Source organism: Canis lupus, chromosome 26 (assembly GCF_048164855.1).
Source record: "Canis lupus baileyi chromosome 26, mCanLup2.hap1, whole genome shotgun sequence".
In the NCBI taxonomy this organism is placed as follows: domain Eukaryota; kingdom Metazoa; phylum Chordata; class Mammalia; order Carnivora; family Canidae; genus Canis; species Canis lupus.
This window is the reverse complement of record NC_132863.1, coordinates 26752226-26773519: the sequence shown is the minus strand read 5'-3', so window position 1 is coordinate 26773519 and position 21294 is coordinate 26752226. Positions and strand designations below refer to the sequence as shown.

The 21294-nt window shown below is 39.7% G+C and overlaps 1 protein-coding gene and 1 non-coding gene across 7 annotated transcripts in view; one reads left to right on the top strand and one right to left on the bottom strand.

Moving 5' to 3' along the window:
• Nucleotides 1–21294, bottom strand: part of PHF20 (PHD finger protein 20) — a 147136-nt gene that overhangs the window by 103501 nt on the left and 22341 nt on the right. For 3 of the 6 annotated variants that reach the window (XM_072800811.1, XM_072800815.1, XM_072800812.1), the window contains exon 3: nt 20191–20237. The exons of the other annotated variants lie outside the window; for them this stretch is intronic. In XM_072800811.1, coding sequence (XP_072656912.1) covers nt 20191–20237 — 47 coding nt within the window. The remainder of the gene's footprint in view (nt 1–20190; nt 20238–21294) is intronic. 6 annotated transcript variants of the gene reach the window in all.
• On the top strand, nt 12213–12346 carry LOC140618924 (small Cajal body-specific RNA 20). Its single transcript, XR_012018916.1, has one exon.

Sequence of the window (21294 nt, the reverse complement as noted above, 5' to 3'; positions counted from 1 at the left end):
AAGATTAAACAGGTTAATTAGCATTTGATCCAGTAATTCTATCCTAGATATCCAAGAAATATGAAAACATATGTCCACACACAAATGCATACACAAATATTCATAGCAGCATTATTCATAATAGCCAAAAAGTGAAAATAATACTCATCTACTGATAAATGGATAAATAAAATATAGTATATCCCTATGATATACTATTTCATATATATATTATATGTGAATATTATTCACTCATCACAAAGAATGCTAATATATACTACGACACAAATGAATGTTGAAAATATTTTAAGTGGGGCACCTGGCTGGCTCATTTGGTAGAACATGCAACTCTTGACCTCGGGGTCATGACTTCAAGCCCATATTCGGCTTGGAGCCTACTCTAAAAAAGAGAGAGAGAGAGAGAGAAGGTAGTCCTAAATAGTTAACTTTGGGTCACCTGGCTGGTTCAGTTGGTAGAATATATGACTCTTCATCTCAGGGCCATGAGTTCAAGCCCCACAGCGGGCATAGAGCCTTTTTTAAAAAGAAAATATCATGTTAAAAAAAAAAAGAAAAAAGAAAATATCATGTTAAGTGAAAGAAGCTGGTCACAGGGATCCCTGGGTGGCGCAGCAGTTTGGCACCTGCCTTTGGCCCAGGGCGCGATCCTGGAGACCCGGGATCGAATCCCACGTCGGGCTCCCAGTGCATGGAGCCTGCTTCTCCCTCTGCCTATGTCTCTGCTTCTCTCTCTCTCTCTCTCTCTCTCTCTCTCTGTGTGACTATCATAAATAAAAAAAATAAAAAAAAAAAAGAAGCTGGTCACAAAGAAACACGTATTCTATGATTTGGTTTGTACGGAATGTCCAGAATAGGCAAATCTATACAGAAAGTTTAATAGTAGTTGCCCAGAGCTGAGGAGGGCTGAAGGGAAAAAGGAAGAGACTGCTAATGCAGTTCTTTTTCGGGATTATGAAAATATTCTGAAATTAGATAGTAGTGATAGTTGTACAACTTTGTGAATATACTACAAATCACTGATTTGTATGCTTTAGGAGAGTGAATTTACGGTATACACATTATAATACAATTTAGAAAATTTAGAAAAATAAAAAAAAAAAAAAAAGAATCCCACCAAATGCTGGCAAAGACAAGAGCAACTGGGACTCTCACACAATGCTGGTGGAAATGCAAACGTGAACAGCCACACTGGAAAACAGTACCAGTTAAACACACACTTAACCTATGACTCAGCAATCCCCACTCCTTGGTATTTACCCAAAACAAATGAGAACTTACATTCTTTCATATTTAGTAAAAACTGGAAGTTATTCATATTTTTTAACAATTGGATATACTATGGTACATCCATACATTGGAATTCTACTCAGCAATAAAAGCAACAAATGACGGATTCATGCTAAAGTGTGGATGGAAAAAAATAAAAATAAAGTGTGAATGAATCTCAAATGCATTATGATAAGTGAATATGATAAGCCAAATTTAAAAGGCTACACACCATACAATTTCACTTATATGACTTTCTGGAAAAAGTAAAACTACACGAACAAGGACAGGATCATGGGTAATAAAGGCTGGAAGTGGCAGGAGGAACTGACTACGAAGGGATACAAGGAAATTTTGACTGTGGTAGCACATGCACACCACCATTATGAATTTGGCAAGCCTCATAGAACTGTACTGTATATAAATTATAACTCAATTTTAAAATAGAAAATCACACACAAAGAAAAATCACATGCTCCCATCGCCAACTCTAGCAGTCGACCTTCATTTCTCTCTGTATACCCTGTCTCCCTTTTCCCCTTATAATAAATAACTATCTGCTCCTGTAAATGGCTAATTCCTCCCCTTGTGCAACATACCAGTCTCTCTCCCATTTTTCTTGAACTCATGCCAATCAGGATTTTGTCCCCACTGCTCCACTAAAACAACTATTGTCAAGATCATTTATAACCTTGATGTTACCAAATCAACAATCACTGAATCCTCATCTTACTTGACCCAGCTGTGTCACAAGACTGAGCTGATTACTCCCTGCTTCTTGAAATACTTTTTTGCACTAGACTTCTGGACATTCTCCTCTTGGGATTTTTGCACTATACTTCTGGACATTCTCCTCTTGGGATTACTCCTGCCTCAATGGTCACTCCTTCCTAGTCTCTTCATCTGTAAACATCTACAGGAAGGCTCCAGGACTCAGTCCTCCTTTTTATCTATACTGACTTCCTAGGTCACCACTGTCCAACAGAACCTTCTCAGTGGAAACTTTTTATATCTCTGCTCTCCAGTATAGCAGCCATTAGCCACATGTGGCTACTGAGCACTGGAATTGTGCCTAGTGTGCCTGAGAAGCTGAATTTTCACTTTTAGTTAAACAGCCACAGGTAGCTAATGGCTACTTTTTTGGACAGCACAGCCCTAGATGAGCTCATCCAGTCTCATGAAGGCACAACTGATAAAGAACTATTATCTAAAATGTACAAGGAACTCTAAAAACCCAGTAAGAAAACAAAGAAACAAACAAAACATGGGCTAAAGACCTTAAGAGATACCTCACCAAAGAAAATATAGAGATGACAAACAAGCATACGACAAGATATTCAACATCATATTTTGTTAGGGAATTGTAAATTTAAATAACGATGAGATTTACCTATTACCTATTACCTATTTACCTATTACCTATTATAGTAACAAAATCCAAAACACTGATGACAACCAAATACTGGTAGAGGATATGGAACAATAGTAATTCTCATTCACAAATAGTAGGAATGTAAAATGGTACAGCCACTGCCAAAGAGTTTAGCAGTTTCTTATAGAACTAAACATACTCTTACCATATAATCTGGCAATCATACACTTTTTTTTAAAGTAGTCTATACAGCCAATATGGAGCTTGAATTCACAATCCTGAGATCAAGAGTCGAATGCTCAAGGCATCTGGATGGCTCAGTCTGTTAAGTGTCTGACTCCTGATCTCAGCTCAGGTCCTGATCTCAGAGTTGTGAGTTCAAGCCCATGTTGGGCTCCATACTGTGTGTGGAGCCTACTTTAAAAAAAAAAAAAAGAGTTGCATTGTCTACCAATTGAGTCAGCCAGGCAACCCACAATCACACTCTTTAGTATTTACTCAAATGAGTTGAAAACTTATGGATAAGTAAACTGTAGTACATTCTGACAATGAAATATTATTTAGTGCTAAAAAGAAATGAGCTATCAAGCCATGAGAAGACATGAAGAAACATTAACTGCATATTACTAAATGAAATAAAAAAGCCAATCTAAAAAGGCTATCTACTGTATGTATGTTCAACTGATCACATTATGGAAAAAGATGAAACTTGGAGACAGTGAAAAGTCAGTGATGCACAGGGCTTAGGTGACAGGAACACCTGAAGAACCAAAGCACAGAGGATTTTTAGGGCAATGAAAATATTCTGTATAATACCGTAACAATGGGCATGTGTCATTATACATTTGTCCAAACCCACAGAATGTACATCAACAAATGTGAACCCGAATATAAACTACAGAATTTGGGTGATAATGATGGGTCAATGTAGGTCCAAGAATTATAACAAATGTATCATTCTCGTGCAGGAAGTTGATAGTGGGAAAAGCTATGAAAGTGTGGAGGCAAGGGATGGGTCTTCTCTGTACTTTTTGTTCAGTTTTACTGTAAACCTAAAGCTGCTCTAAAAAATAAAATCTATTTTTTTTTATATCCCGTGTACTCACTGCCAATTCCCAAATTTTTATCTCTAACCCATAGCTCACACCTAAATGCCTGACTCTGTTATTCAACCATCTGCTCAACATCTCCACTTGGTTGTCTAAAAGGAATGCTGTATTTAACATATCCAAAAACCAAACTGCTGATTTTCCTCATTTTAGCAAATAGTAATTCTACTGGTACTTAGACCAAATGCCCTTGGAGTCACCCTGGACTCTTCTCTGTCTCTCACAATATCATCTGCAAATCTATCAGCTATACCTTCAAAAAAATACTCAGACTCTGACCACTTTCCATCATCCCAAGTAACTATCACCTTTAATCCAAACTACTACAAAAGACTCCTTACTATTCTCCCTCTTTTTTTCCATGTCTTCCTATAGCATATTCTACACAAAATAACCACAGCCACTTTTAATAACTGAAATCAGATAATGTCACTTCCCTGTTTAAAATCTTTCAATGACTTCCTATTACATTCCAAATAAAGTCCAAATACCCACGTACAGCCAGATCTGGCTCCCGCTGACATTTGTGGACTCACCTCCTACCTCTGGCACCCTTAATCTTTACCCTCCTTTTCTGGCTTGGACATGCCCAGCATGCTGTGCCTTGGCTGCCTCTGCCTGAAATCCTCTTCCCCTGGATATCCACCTGGCTCACTCCCTCCCTCACTTTGGATCTCTATTCAAATGTCTCCTTAAGACCCGGGATTGAGTCCCATGGGATTGAGTCCCATGTCGGGCTCCCTGCAAGGAGCCTGCTTCTCCCTCTGCCTGTGTCTCAGTCTCTCTCTCTCTCTCTCTCTTTCTCTCTCTGAATAAAATAAATAAATCTTAAAAATAAAAATAAAAAAGTCTCCTTAATAGAAAGACCTTCCCTGAGTAGCTTTATATGAAAAAACACCCCTTATACACACACTGTGTCACACTCTTGTCTACTCATTAGTCCTTATTCCTCTTACTAGCTAGCATTTACCACCACCTAACCTTACAGGTGTGGGTCTGTTGGTCCGTCTACCTCCACCAAATGGCAGCTCTTAAAGACTGGGATTACGTCCATCCTAATCATCACTGTATCACCAGCATCTAGTACTAAATGAATGACTTAGCATTAGATACCTTTGTGAAGCCTTCTGAAATTCCCACAAACAAAATTAACTGTTCTCCCTCAGGGGTTTATACAAGAACTCTGTACAGAGTTAAGTAACATCTTATGATATAATTAATTTCAAGAACTTTACTTTCTATCCTAGGTATAGGATACAGCATAGGGATCAAAGTCACATCCTGTTGTGCCCACAAGCCAAACCACCTTGATTCAAGTTCCAAATTCATCATTTACTAGTTGTGCAACTTTGGGCAACTTAGTTAACTGCGTGTGCCTGTTTCCTCATGTATAAGATAGGAATACCCACACCATGTAGTATTATGAGAATGATATAGGGTGTAACAGGTAAAGCCTTTAGACTTGTCACTGGCAGAGTAAATCCCTCAATAAATGGAGACTATTAGCATAAGAACATATGATTAACATCATTGACTGGCAATGCTAAAAGCCAGAGCTAAATACTCTAGTGTCCTCTAAACTTCTTGAGAGGTCTGCGTGATTTTTCTTCATTCCACACGGTGTAGTTAGTGTCTGACTCCCAGCAGACACTCAATACATGTATGTGTAAAGCTCAGAAATGAAAAATTACTTTTATTTTTTGTAAGATTTTATTTTTAAGTAAGCTCTACATGCAACATGAGGCTCTAACACTGAACCAGTCAGGTACCCCAGTGAAAAATTACTTAAGAAAAAAGGATGGTAGGGGCACCTGAGTGGCTCAGTGGTTGAGCATCTAGCTTTGGCTCAGGTCGTGATCCTGGGGTCCTGGGATAGAGTCCCACATCGGGCTCCCCACAGGAAGCCTGCTTTTCCCTCTGCCTATGTCTCTGCCTCTCTCTGTGTCTCTCATGAATAAATAAATATTTTTTAAAAATAAAAATATTTTTTAAAAAGGATATGGTACAGTGCAGCCCGGGTGGCTCAGCGGTTTAGCGCTGCCTTCGGCCCAGGGCCTGATCTTGGAGACCCGGGATCGAGTCCCATGTCGGGCTCCCTGCATGGAGCCTGCTTCTCCCCCCTTTGCCTGTGTCTCTGCCTCTTTCTCTCTCTCTCTCTCTCTCTCATAAATAAATAAAATCTTTAAAAAAAAAAAAAAAAAGTGGAAGGAGACCATAATCAGCTTATATGGAAACAAAGCAGTGGAAATGTGCCAAAGAGTCAGGAAAGCAACAGACAGAAGGAGTTTGTCACCATGATCTGGGCAAGAAGAGAGAAGGCCAGGACTACTGATCCAGGCAGATGGTGTGCTCCTGACAGATGAAGGGAACAAGGCGGAGGGCGGCAGAACTAGCAGTTTCTGTTCTATCCACCAAATATCATTGCTAGGAGACTGAAGCCTCTCACATGTTAGTCAATTCATCTGCACAACCCTGGAAGTAAAGAGAGCAGGCAGGATTACACCATCCATAGAGTAGGAAATGGATATCTGGGAAGTGTGCCCCAAAGTGGTAGGTCCTAAATTAGAACACAAATTCTTATCAGTATTCCATAGCCTGTTTGGTAAGATACAATGTTCTGAGTACTAACAACCCCCAGGGAAAAATCTAAATCTTCCAGCTGTTCTCTCTTTACCTCTCAGGTCAAATTCATAGGTGTTGAGGATGTTTTGAAAGATATCTAGGTAAGTTTGTGGGATCAAAAAAAAAAACAAAAAAAAACGAGTTGAGGACCCCTACTCTTCCGCCATCTTGCCAGTCTCCAAAAAATCTAAATCTATATTTTACAAACTCCCCTCTCTAAATAATAAAAATCTTAATCCTGTGATTTCTTTGGGACCCTGGAATTTAAGAAAAGCTGGTTTGGATGATTTACAAATGAATTCTGGTAAGATACATAAAATAGTTGTTTAACAAAACTAGGTTAAGTCTCAGATTCAATGAGTGATTAATCTGTGATCTTGGTGGGGTGCCCATCTAGCTCAGCTGGAAGAGCATTCAACTCTTGATCTCAGAGTTGTGAGTTGGAGCCCTACCTTGGGTATAAAGATTACTTAAAAATAAAATATCTAAAAAGAAAAATAAAATCTGTGATCCTGGGCAAGTCTTTTTGCTTCAGAGATCAGTTTCAAATGGGCCTGCTTTTGGGGATTAAATGAGATACCTCATATAAAACAATTAAGGCAAATCTCTGATAAATGTTAGCTGCCACTGTTATTGTTGCTTAACATTACTAAGTATATGTGTAGTAGACAAGGTAGGAGAGAAACCAGGCTTCTGTGTAAGTATCACAAACAAAATAAATCAAAGATACAGGTCTATTAAAAATATCAAAGCATTAATCCAGAAAGACCCACTCACCCACTCTGGGTCACATTTATATCTCCATACATGTCTACTGTCACATGGGTTTTGAAAAATGTTTAATCCTTTTCATGCCAAAAAAAAAAAAAAAAAATCCTTTTCTTTTTTTTTTTTTTTTTCAACCTAGCAGCAAATCCAGAAAATATGGAAGAGAACTTAGAAAAATATCACTAGGGAAAGGAAATCACCTGGGAAGCATAGCCAACTTTTGGAATCAGATCAACAGTTTAATCCCAGCTACACCACACACTAGCTGTGAAATTTGGAACAAAAGAGGTAACTCTGTGAACCTTGGTTTTCTCCTCCACTTATAAAATTGAAACAATAAACAGCATAGCTTGCTGAGAAGATTTAATGGAGAAGCTGCATATAGTAAGCCTGGCACAGTCAATCCTATACATAATTGCTATCTAATTCTGCAGTATTAAAAAAAAATTTCTCGCAAGCTTAAGATGTAACCACTCAGAACAACCTAGAAAACTGCTTTCCTACAATCATTTGGAACTTGATCCACAAATACTTTATTACCCCTTATATTCCAAGTGCAATTTTCAGGCACTAGAGATATATCGGCAAACAAAATTGATAGCACACCCATGGCTGCCTTGAAAATGCACCCATCACATCCTTATCAAGGGGATAGTAACTGACACCAGGTGCAAAGGATCTAAAACCAATCCCCGACTTGACTTCTGTGCCATCTCCACACTTCCCTACAGCTGCTCTCAGTCAAGGATTAAGTGAGCAGGTATACTAAGACAAGACTCTTCAGGGAGACAAGACTCTTTTGACAGCAATGTTGGCTTGAGATATCCGCATCTCCTTTGCCAAAACTTTCTGAGAGCTCTACTGCGACTGGAAGGCAGCCTACCTTCCTTTTCTCTCCTCCCTAGGGATCAGACTTGCAAGACAGTCTGATAGCTCTCCCAGCCTCTTCACCTCACTCCCCATTTCCCTCTACAGAGGGTATCCAAATGGATCAACCCTACAGCTTCTCAGAGAACCAAATGTAATGCACCAGCCCTCACTGAGCTTGCATCCTAATAGGGAAGACAGACAAGTAAGAAAATGAATCAGGGGCACCTGTCTGGCTCAGTCAGGGCAGCATGTGAGTCTTGATCTCAGGGTTGTGAGTTTGAGCCCCACACTGGATGTAAAGATTACTTAATATCTTGGGGGGCCTGGGTAGCTCAGTCAGTTGGGCATCCAACTCTTGATTTCGGCTCAGTCATGATCTCAGGGTCCTGAGATCAAGCCCTGAGTCGTTTTCTCTCTCCCTCTCCCACTGCCTCTCCACCCTCCCACTTGAGTGTGTGAGCTCTCTCTCTAAAAGAATAAATAAAATAAATTAACAAGTAAAATCTTTCCAGTTTTTTTAAGATTATTTATTTATTTATCAGAGAGACAGACAGACAGACAGACAAAGGGAGAAGCAGGCTCCATGCAGGGAGCCCGACGTGGGACTCGATTCCGGGTCTCCAGGATCATGCCCTGGGCTGAAGGCAGCACTAAACTGCTGAGCCACCTGGGCTGCCCAAACAAATAAGTAAAATCCTAAAAAAATAATCAAATCAAATAATTATAGACTGGCAAAGGCATAGCATAAGCGAATTCTTTAGGTGCTCTTATCCTGTTGGTGGTGATGTTTGTAAGAATCTATACATGTGTTAAAACTCATAGGGCAGCCCGGGTGGCTCAGCGGTTAGCACCGCCTTCAGCCCAGGGCCTGATCCTGGAGACCCGGGATCGAGTCCCATGTTGGGCTCCCTGCATGGAGCCTGCTTCTCCCTCTGCCTGTGTCTCAGCCTCTCTCTGTGTGTCTGTCATGAATAAATAAATAAAACCTTATAAAAAAAAAAAAACCCTCATAGATATGTACACCAAAAAAGAGGGAATTTTGCTGTATGTATATTCAAAAGTAACTTAAAAAGTAGAAAATTATACTGTAAGATCATTAAAAAGGAACTCACAGGGGCACCTGGCTCAGTCAGTTGTGTCCAACTCCTGGCTTCAGCTCAGGTAATGATCTCAGGGTCATGGAGCCTGCTTAAGATTCTCTCCCTCTCCTTCTGCCGCTCCCCCACCAAAATTAATTAATTAATTAAAAGTCTAAAAATAAAATCTTAGAAATAAAAGAAACAAAGATTTTCAAATAAGAGAAAAGGCAAAAATAAAACTCAAAATATTTACTAAATATTAAATTTACATTGGAAATACCAAAATGAACCCACAACTTTTCAAAAATGTTGTTTCTTAGCTCTATCCACTGAAAAGGCCTAAAAGTAATAACATTCTAGCAGCAATAAACACACCCAGTGCCCAGAGCTTAACTTCTAAATACTACTTCCACCTAAAAGAAATTAGACCTCCTTGGAGAAATGGTTGGACTCCAGGGTTTATAACAGGACATGTGCAAGATAAATGTGGGCCTTCTAAGTAGTGCAAGAAAAAAAGAAAATACTTAAGGACTAATATGAAGTGTGTCAACAGAACAAAGAACTTGGTTTAAAGGTCCCCCCACTGGCTAAATTTGGGATAATTTTAGCACCAAAGAGAATAATGAATGTAACTGACTGTAAGACCACACATAACAATCTGAGTCTCTGTGATCCTTAAAAATGGGTGGGGGGGCCTCTTCTTGCAAAAGAATGTCAACTAATAAAACACAAAACATAAAGAGAATGACAAAGTTTGAAATTCACCATTCTGGGGATCCCTGGGTGGCTCAGCAGTTTAGAACCTGCCTTCAGCCCAGGGCGTGATCCTGGAGTCCCAGGATTGAGTGCCACGTCGGGCTCCCTGCATGGAGTCTGCTCCTCCCTCTGCCTGTGTCTCTGCCTCTCTCTTTCTCTGTCTCTCATGAATAAATAAATAAAATCTTTAAAAAAAAAATTTCACTATTCTTCAATTTCCAGTGTAACAACGGATTCACGCAAGTCTTTATCAATGGATGCTGAAATCATTAGGTAAATGGCGTAGGTTAAACAGGATAGGGCAGCCCCGGTGGCTCAGTGGTTTAGCGCTGCCTTCAGCCCAGAGCATGATCCTGGAGACCCGGGATCATGTCCCGTGTTGGGTTCCCTGCACGGAGCCTGATGCTTCTCCCTCTGCCTGTGTCTCTGTCTCTGTCTCTCTCTCTCTGTCTCTCATGAATAAATAAAATAAAACCTAAAAATAAATAAATAAACAGGATATTAACAAATCATTACAAATTATTTACTATTTTCACAGAGAAAATATTCCTTTAAAATGGTGAGAGATGACAGTCACTACCTTATTTAAGTGATACATGGAACAGTGGACAACCTAGCTTTGTGTGTCCCGATGTGATACAATATGAAACCTACAGCATTACCAATGAAACATTCTGCAAATAAATGTTAATTCTGATGTCTAGACCCAACTTCCAGCTAATAGAAAATATAAATGAATATAAGAAACAAATTAAATTCACCATAAGAAAACAATGTGACTGGGATCTCTGGGGTGGTGCAGTGGTTTGGCGCCTGCCTTTGGCCCAGGGCGCGATCCTGGAGACCCGGGATCGAATCCCACATCGGGCTCCCTGTGCATGGAGACTGCTTCTCCCTCTGCCTGTGTCTCTGCCTCTCTCTCTCTCTCTCTCTCTCTCTCTCTGTGACTATCATGAATAAATAAATTTTAAAAAAAATCTTAAAAAAAAAAAAAGAAAACAATGTGACTAACCCAGCATGTGGAATAGTTTTCAAAATGGTTCAGAACTCTTAAAAATAAATAAATTGGAGCTCCTGGTGGGCTCCGTTGGTAGAGCATGCAGCTCTTGATCTCAGGGTTGCAAGTTTGAACCCCACATGAGGTGTAGATTACCTAAAAATAAACTCTTTAAAAAGAAAGCAAGCCAGCCAGCCATGAGACGGGAAGGATTAGCAGGGGATAAAGGATTATTACAGAATAAAAGCAAATAAAATATATAAAAACAAAAATGTAGGGGCATCTGGGTGGCTCAGCCACTTAAGCATCTTCCTTCAGCTCAGGTCACGATCTCAGAGTCCTGGGATTGAGTTCTGCATTAGGCTCCCTGCTTAGCAGAAAGCTTGTTTCTTCATCTCCCTCTACCTGTTTCTCCCTTTCCCTCCCCCTGCTTGTGATGTCTCCCTGTGTCAAATAAATAAATAAAATATTTTTAAAAACATATTTTCTTTATTTATTCATGAAAGACACAGACAGAGAGAGAGAGAGAGGCAGAGACACAGGCAGAGGGAGAAGCAGACTCCCCGCAAGGAGCCTGACTTGGGACTCGATCCTGAGTTTCCAGGATCACACCCTGGGCAAAGGCAGCACTAAACCGATGAGCCACCTGGGCTTCCCCATAATCTTAAAAAAACAAAACAAAACAAACTATAATGTGCCAATCTTGATTGACCAATCTTGATTTTGAAAAATGACAGTTTGGGACAACAGGAAAATCTGAAAATGGTTTGGATACTAAATATTATAGAATTACTGCTAATTACAATTAATTACATTTTAAAAAGTATATAAATCAAATTGGGTAAATATGTTACCAATTTGTGAATGCAGATGGGAAAGTATAGTGTTTATTACACTGTTCTTTCAACTTTTCATAATGTTTGAAGGTATTCAAGGTAGCCAACTTATCTGAATGTGACTCCAGGACAATTGGATTTCTCTGTGTAGTCACCTGCAGCCAAAAGGACCTAGCCATCCAACCCTGTAAACTGATCCTATAGCACTCATACCCCACCCTCAAAAAACTCTGCTTTTGCCCAGATGTTTGCTGCAGCTTTACTCATGGTGCCAGTCTCACCTTTTCTGAGAAGCCTTTCCTACCTCCACAGGCAAAGCAAGGCTCATCCTTCCTTGGGCCTATACACATTCCTTCCCTTAGTCCCATTCACATTCCTCTAAAACCAGACCACTCTAGCCATAAGCAGGTCCCTCTGTCCCCCTAACAAGATCTGTTCTCCTGCCTACAACAAAAATGGGCAAGGCAGCATTCTATTCACTGCTTGACACAAAGCTTATTAAATTACCACAGGAGTAAATAAGTAAAACATTTGGAGGGCCTCTGTCCCATAAGGCTGTGGGGAAGGGTCCCTTTTCTCCTTAAGCAGGGTTAAAAATCAAAATCAGCCTTTGAGGATCAATGTTGGGGCTGCCACAAGCTGGCAGTCTTGTTTTCCTGCCTTAGACATCTGTAGTTGCTAGGAGTTCACACTTAATCTATACCAGGCATGCTGACCCCACAGTCAGACTAGAATCTGAAATGGCAGCACCAGGCACGAGGGTCCTGGCCCTCCTTGGATAGTGCCAGGCTCTCATGAGCTGATCCTGGCCTGTGTTGCCCCAAAAGTAGCTTGGCCCCCTGCCTGCTCCATAGGCAACACCTAACAAACACACCTAAACAAGGTCCAAACTGGACTACAAAGCACAGGGTGGTGGGGAAGAGCAGTGACTGAGTGGGTGCTGGAGAAGCACCACATGCAATCAGGACAAGGAGGTCAGACCTGACACTTGGTACACGAATCATAAGCACAAGCCCTGCTTCTAAGTAGTTAGCTGTACCTAATCGGACAGCTCAGGCTGCAAGTGGGAAGCTTTCTATCAGTGCCAAATAATATTTTATGAAGTTTCCAAGTTCTAACAGTTTTTCTTCACTGACAAAAGTTCTGAAAGCACCTTGTTTTGTTCTAAAGGCAATAAACCACTTTCTGTGGAACTGTGAAAGAAAAATTGGAAGCAGGGACATCTGGGTGGCACAGTCGGTTGAGTGTCCAACTCCTGATTTTGGCTCAGGTCATGATCTTAAGCTTGTGAGATGGAGCCCCAAGCTCCATGCTCAGCAGAGTCTTCTTGAGGTTCTGTCTCTTTCCCTCCCCCTCTAATCCGCCCACCAGAGCTATCTTTCTCTTTAAGAAATAAATAAGATAAATCTTTAAAAAAAAAACTGGAAACAAAAAGTTCTAAAAGTAGAGTAAGGGCAGCCCTGGTGGCGCAGCGGTTTAGCGCCGCCTGCAGCCCGGGGTGTGATCCTGGAGACCTGGGATCGAGTCCCACGTCGGGCTCCCTGCATGGAGCCTGCTTCTCCCTCTGCCTGTGTCTCTGCTTCTCTTTCTCTCTGTGTCTGTCATGAATAAATAAATAAAATCTTAAAAAAAAGGAGAATAATGATCTGAAACATAGTTTATCCACTTAAGAGAATAGGCATGTTTTACATTATGCTATCATAATAACTAAAAAAGTAAAAGAATATGTAAAAATCTTATGTACACTCAGATCATGCCAGTTTTATTTTTATTTATTTATTTGGGACAAAGAGTATACACACACACGCAGAGAAACAAAAGGGGAAGGAGATAAACAAGGAGACTCAGACCTGGACTCAATTCCACAATCATGAGATTATGACCTGAGCTAAAATCAAGAGTCTGACACTTAACCAACTGAGCAACCCACCCAGGCACTCTATGACTATTTTATTTTAACAGAATTTTTTTTAAGATTTTTTTTTTATTTATTTATTCATGAGAGACACAGAGAGAAACAGAGGCAGAGCAGAGCAGGCTCCATGCAGGGAGCTCGACATGTGACTCGATCCCGGGTCTCCAGGATCACACCTCAGGCTGCAGGCGACGCTAAGCCACTGTGCCACCGGGGCTGCCCTTTTAACAGAATTTTTTTAAAGCAATCTCTACACCCAACATAGAGCTCACCGGGATCCCTGGGTGGCTCAGCAGTTTGGCGCCTGCCTTTAGCCCAGGGCGCGATCCTGGCATGGAACCTGCTTCTCCCTCTGCCTGTGTCTCTGCCTCTCTCTCTCTGTCTATCATGAATAAATAAATCCTTTAAAAAATATATTTAAAAAAAAAACATAGGGCTCACACTCACAACCCAAGATCAAGAGTCATATGCTCCACCTACTGAGCCAGGCAGCTGCCCCGTGATCATGCCTTCTGTAAATATAAGCAATTACAAAAAGACTACCTTGTTAAGTTGGTAGAATTACAAGTAAGTTTTTCCTATATTACTTACTATTTACTATATAATGCTATATTACTAGCATACTTGAAAAAAATATAAGTAAGATAATTGACTCAAGAAAAATAAAATAGAACAATAACAAAGTATTTGAGGGGTGCCTGGGTGGCTCGGTCAGCTAAGGGTCTGACTCTTGGGATCCCTGGGTGGCGCAGCGCTTTAGCGCCTGCCTTTGGCCCAGGGCGGGATCCTGGAGACCCGGGATCGAATCCCATGTCGGGCTCCCGGTGCATGGAGCCTGCTTCTCCCTCTGCCTGTGTCTCTGCCTCTCTCTCTCTCTCTCACTGTGTGCCTATCATAAATAAAAAATAAAAAAAATTAAAAAAAAAAAAAAAAAAAAAAAGGGTCTGACTCTTGATTTTGACTCAGGTCATGATTTCAGGGTTGTGAAATGAAGCCCCACATCAAGCTCCACACCCAGTGTGGAGCAAGCTCAAGATTCTCTTTCTCTCTCTCTCCCTCTGCCCTCCCCCCCCCCCACAAAAATAATAAACTTTAAAGAAGTATTTGATTTGGGAGACTAAAATTTAATAAATAAATAAAATATTTTTTTAAAAAATATTTTTACAAAAAGGGATACTGGCAAGATTTAGGAAAGCTTCAAGAAACTTCCCAGACGGGGGGCCTGGGTGGCTCAGTCAGTTAAGCATATGACTCTTGGTTTCAGCTCAGGTCATTATCTCAGGGTTCTGGGACCAAGCCCCACATCGGGCTCTGCACTCAGCACAGAGACTGCTTTTCTCCCCAACTCTCTGCTCCTTCACCTCCCTACCCTGTTCACACATATTCTCTCTCTAATAAATAAAATCTTTTTTTTTAAGATTTTAAAATTTATTCATGAGAGACACAGAGAGAGGCAACCGCTGAGCCACCCAGGCATCCTTCAAATAAATAAAATCTTTAAAAGTAAAAAGAAGCTGTTTCAGAGAGAAAAAAAGAAGACTCTCACTTTCTAAGAATTCTAGAACAAGAGACTGAAACTAGACAAGGATAGTGCAAGAAAAGATCAAAACCAAAAATATTAATGAACATGGATACCAAAATCCCAAATAAAATAATAGCAAACTGAATCCCATAATTTAATATATATTTTATTATTATATTATACATATATTATATCATGTATTATATTTATGGCCTAATAGGGTCTATCCAGGAATACAGGCAAAAATTGTTCAACATTAGAAAATCTACTAATGGGGAAGCCTGGGTGGCTCAGTGCTTGAGCGTCTGCCTTGGGCTCAGGGCATGATCTTGGAGTCCCAGGATTGAGTCCCACATGAGGCTCCCTGCATGGAGCCTGCTTCTCCCTCTGCCTAGGTCTCTGCCTCTCTCTCTCTCTCTCTCTCTCTCTGTGTCTCTCATGAATAAATAAATAAAATCTTAAAAAAAAAAAAAAAAAAGAAAATCTACTAATGTCATATACCATACTAATACACTGAAGAGATAAAAATGTATACGGTCAAGTAATTAGTTGTCCAGAAAGCATTAGATAAAATTTAACAGTCATGAGCTATCTCTCAGGCTAGGGGAAAAAAAGAAAAAAAAAAAACAACTTCCAGCAGCAAAAAATAAACAGGAAGAAACTACCTTAATCTGATTAAAAAATCTACCATGATCTTAACATTAAACATGATACTTCAGTGAAGAACCTTCAAATGTGCTCCTATTAATCAAACAGTAAGACACTGGAGACTACTATCACCACGACCATTTAACACCGTGCTAGTGTGGTCCTGGTCAATGAAATAGGAGAGGGATGTCTGGGTGGCTCAGTGGTTGAGCATCTCCCTTGTCTCCCTTTGGCTCAGGTCGTGACCCCAGGGTCCTGGGATTGAGTCCTGTATCCGGCTCCCTGCAGGGAGCATGCTTCTCTCCCTCTGCGTAGGTCTCTGCCTCTCTGTGTCTCTCATAAATAAATAAATAAATAAATTCTTTTTAAAAAAATGGGAAAGAGGGGCGCCTGGGTAGCTCATGTGGTTAAGCATCTGCCTTCGGCTCAGGTCATGATCCCAGGGTCCTGGGATCAAGCCCCGCATCAGCTCCCTGCTCAGAGGGGAGTCTGCTTCTCCCTCTCCCTCTGCCCATCCCCCACCACCTTGTTCATGCTTGCTCTGTCACTCTCTCAAATAAATAAATAAGATCTTTAAAAAAAAAATGGGAGAGAGAGAGAAGGAAAGAAAAGGGAGCAAAGAAAGAAGGAAGGAAAAGAAATGAGAGGCATAAGGATTGGAAAGTAAGAGGCAATATATTTGCATATATGACAGTCTACGTAGAAAATCCAAAAAAGCTAGTAGCTCAAGTATAAAAATGCAGCACAAGTTTCTGGATACAAAATTAGCATACAAAACCCAACAGCAATAAACCCTCACATATCCACCAGTCATGATTACTTTTGCTTCCTCTATCCTCCCATCCTTTCCTCCGTTCATATTACCTTTGAAGCAAGTTCCAGACAATATATCATTTTATTCATAAATGTCAGTATACAATCTCTAAAAAATGAGGACTTGTTAAAAAACATAGCTGTATCACTTCCATTCCTGAAAAAGTTAACAATGCTCAGGACGTGTGGATGGCTCAGTCAAACATCTGCCTTCGGTTCAGGTCATGATCTCAGGGTCCTGGGATCAAATCCTGAGTTGAGCTCCCTGCTCAGTAGGGAGCCTGCTTCCCCCTCTCCCTCTCCCTCTGCCTCTCCCCGTTTTTTTTTTTTTAAGACTTATTTATTTATTTATGATAGACACAGAGAGAGAGAGAGAGAGGCAGAGACACAGGCAGAAGGAGAAGCAGGCTTCATGCCGGGAGCCCGATGCGGGACTCGATCCTGGGACTCCAGGATCACGCCCTGGGCCAAAGGAAGGCGCCAAACCGCTGAGCCACCCAGGGATCCCCTCTCCCCCTGCTTTTATGTGCTCTCTCTCTCTCTCATGCTCTTTCATATAAATAACAACTTTTTTAAAAAGTTAACAATGATGCTTTAATATCATTAATTGATATTCAAATTTCCAACAATTACATAAATGTCATAAATGGTTTTTTTAGCAGTTGCTTTTGAATTATGATCTCAGTAAAAGTTCACACGCCGAATTTGGTCAAAAACAACAAAACTCAATAGCACACACCACCAATAACCAAAGAGAAAATGTAATATAAAAAGATCCAGGGACAACTGGGTGGCTCAGTAGTTTGGGCATCTGACTCGATTTTAGCTCAGGTCATATCAGGGTCATGGTGTCAAGCCCCACGTGGGACCCTGTGCTCAGCAGAGTCTGCTTCAGATTCTCTGCTCTGCCCTCCCCCCACTCACAAATATTCTCTCTCCCTCCGTCCCTCCCTCTCTCTCTCCCTCTCAAATAAATATAAATAAATATAAATATAAATATATATACATCCATACACACACACACACACATACACAATCTTTATTTTTTTTTTTTTTTTTTTTTTTTTTTTTTTAAAGATTTTATTTATTTATTCATGATAGTCACACAGAGAGAGACAGAGAGGCAGAGACACAGGTAGAGGGAGAAGCAGGCTCCATGCAGGGAGCCTGACGTGGGATTCGATCCCGGGTCTCCAGGATCACGCCCCGGGCCAAAGGCAGGCGCCAAACCGCTGCGCCACCCAGGGATCCCCATACACAATCTTTAAAAAAAAAGACCTGGGCAGCCTGGTGGCCCAGTGGTTTAGCGCCACCTTGGGCCCAGGGTGTGATCCTGCAGACCCAGGATAGAGTCCCACATCAGGCTCCCTGCATGGAGCCTGCTTCTCCCTCTGCCTGTGTGTGCCTCTGCCTCTCTCTGTCTGTGTCTGTCATTCATAAATAAATAAACAAACAAACAAATATATAAATAAATAAATCTTTTTTAAAAATACAATAAAAATATTAAAATAAAATTCACATTTTTATTTTTAAGATTTTATTTATTTATTCATGAGAGACACAGAGAGGCAGAGACACAGGCAGAGGAAGAAGCAGTCTCCCCAAGGGGCACTAGATGTGGGACTCAATAGGGCACTCCAGGATCATGCCTGGAGCCGAAGGCAGATGCTCAACCCCTGAGCCACCCAGGCTCCCCAAAATAAAACACATTAAAAGTATGTAACTTTGAATGTCAATTATACTTCAATTACGATAACAGTAAAGATTGAAGAATACAACAAATAAAATAAAGCACAAAGATGCAAAATCAGTCTTAACAGCTATCAAGACTTTTTTTTTTTTTTTAAAGATTTTGTTTATTTATTCATAGAGACACAGGAAGAGAGAGAGAGAGGCAGAGACACAGAGGGAGAAGCAGGCTCCATGCAGGAAGCCTGACGTGGGACTCGATCCTGGGTCTCCAGGATCACACCCCAGGCTGCAGGCAGCGCTAAACCGCTGCACCACCAGGGCTGCCCAAGACTTACTTTAAAGCAATATGAATTAGACAATGTGTTGCTAATTGCACTAGAGTAAATATAAATTAATATAATAAAGAGCTAAGAATAGATTCACATTATGGGACTTGATACATAGAAATGGTACTACAGATCAGTGGGAAAAGAATGGACAGTCCTATAAACTATGTTGGGGCAACTGATTATTTTATATAGTGAATAAAAAAGATCAGACCAAGTTCATCCCATACATAAAATCAATTCTAGGTAGATAAAGATTAAAATGTGAAAAGCCAAACTTAATACTTTTAGATTAATTTAGGAGAGGATCATGTGCCATAAAAGATACCAGAAACAAGCTGAAAAGTCAAGCCACAGACTAGAAAATTTCTGCAACACAAACTGATGAAGAATTGGAATCCATAACATATTACTAAAACACTAATAAATCACTAAAAAAAGACAATCAAAATAGTCAAGAGCAAGTCACAGAACACATATATTAAAAAATGCTCGATTTCACTAGACAGTATGCCTAGTGAAAGTTTCATAACCAACAGATTGGCAAAACCAGAAAGTCTATAAAAAGCAAGGATTGATAAGGATATGGAAAAACAGGAAGTTTTACGCACTACTGCACAAGTATAATTTAGAAGAAGCATTTTGGAGATAAACTTGGCAACTTCCAGTAAAACTGAAAATGTATATATCATATTACTCAACAAATCCACTAGAATAGGGCTTATCAAACAACAGTTCCATGACCCATTAGATTATAAAATAATGATTCTAAACCAGCATTTGTGGATATGTTCAGGAAACATACATACAACATAGAGGGAAAACATCAGAATGTAATGCATGTACTAAAGGTTAAGAACGGTTTCTAAAAAAAAAAAAAAAGAACGGTTTCTAAAAATTTTTGCTTCCATTAAATTTATATGTATACATGGATGAGTACTATACTGGATTTAAAATATATTTACTATAAATTGCCATAAAAAAGTTTGAAAGCCACTGTCTAAGAAGTATTGCAAATGGACACACACACAAAAATCATTTACAAAGATGTTCACAGTAGCACGGTTTTGGATTTTAAAATTTTATTTATTTATTCTTTTTAGTTATCTGTACACCTAACATGGGGCTCAAACTCACAACCCCGAAACCAAGAGTGGCACACTCTTCTGTCTGAGCCAGCCAGGCACCCCAGCAACACTGTATTTAAAGTGAAAAACTAGAGGAGTGCCTGGCTGGCTCAGTACGTAGAGCATATGACTCTTGATCTCAGGGTTATTAGTTCAAACCTCACACTGGACCTATTGCTTACTTTAAAATAAATAAAGTGAAAAACTGGAATCTAAATGTGTATCAGTAGGATAAACAAAATATTGTATATTCTTTTTTTTTAACATGGTATATTCATACAATGCAATTCTATATAAAAGTTAGGATGAATATCCTTCATATCAGTATGGATAAGTTACAAAAACATAAGCTAAAGAAAAGAAACAAACAATATAATACCACTTCTATTAATTTTTTTAATACCTAAAGTGATTCTATTATTTATGAATACATATATCAATAAAAATGTAAAATCATGGACAGAAAGGATACAACCAACTTCGGGATGCTGGTTGCCTCTATAGAACTCAGAAGGGGAACTGAATTGGAAAGGTATAAAAGATACTTCCATTAAATCAGAAATGTTTTATAACCTCAATTTTTTCAACATAAATATAATAAAACAAAAATGTTTCATTTACTGAGTGACATTTATTAAGTTATTTATAAATCTTATTAAATTTTTACAGACTAATTCATTTTATTAATATTTATTTGAGTGATAAGTACACAGATTATTAAACGGCTAGCCATACTTTTTTACTTTTTTATAGTCTAATGTTTTTCCATATTTAAAAAGAATTCTTTTGATTAAACTGTCTTAAAAAAGGGCTGAGGGAAAACAAAAAGGGGAAATAATCACAGAGAACATAAACAGCCTAAAACAACTAGATGAAAAATAAATAAATAAATAAATAAATAAAACAACTATGTGTTCAAAACATCCATAATTCATATATCAAATCTAGCCCCAAAAGGCAGCAGAGACATTTTGGGCTCCAGTCATTTCCCTGCTTCTTTTTCCCCTCTTTCCTCTTCCTATACCCCAAGAACTGGTCGGCCTATTTTGAGAAAACTCCCCAAAAGGACTACACTCTTCCTTATGAAAACTCAGGTTTGAGTTCTGAAACCCCCACCTTTCCCTTAAGCATCAACAAATGACCAAATTCTAGGATGCCCTCAACAACAACCATCATTTTATAGTTGGTAAGGAAGTCCTTTCTCCACATATTCTATTCTTTGATTTTCAGAAAAACTCTGAGGTTGATATTACTACTACCTACACATTTATAGATGAAGCTGATGCTCAAAGTAGCTAATTACCTGCCAGAGGTCACAAGTCAATGACAAGTCAGGACTACAACCCCTCAGCCTCTAAATTTAATCACCCCTACAAAGTGATGACTAAATTTCAACCATAGCACACACCCAGAAAACAGGAGAGATTGTTCACAATACACAAACAAATCCAATCTAATCCCTTTCATTCATCTATCCTTGATCTTTCCTTTCTTCTTCCAGATAGGCAGCCAAGAGCAAGAAAGATGCTACTTTTAACTCTTCCTTGCCTTGTAGCCATCCATGCTTCTTTTTCCC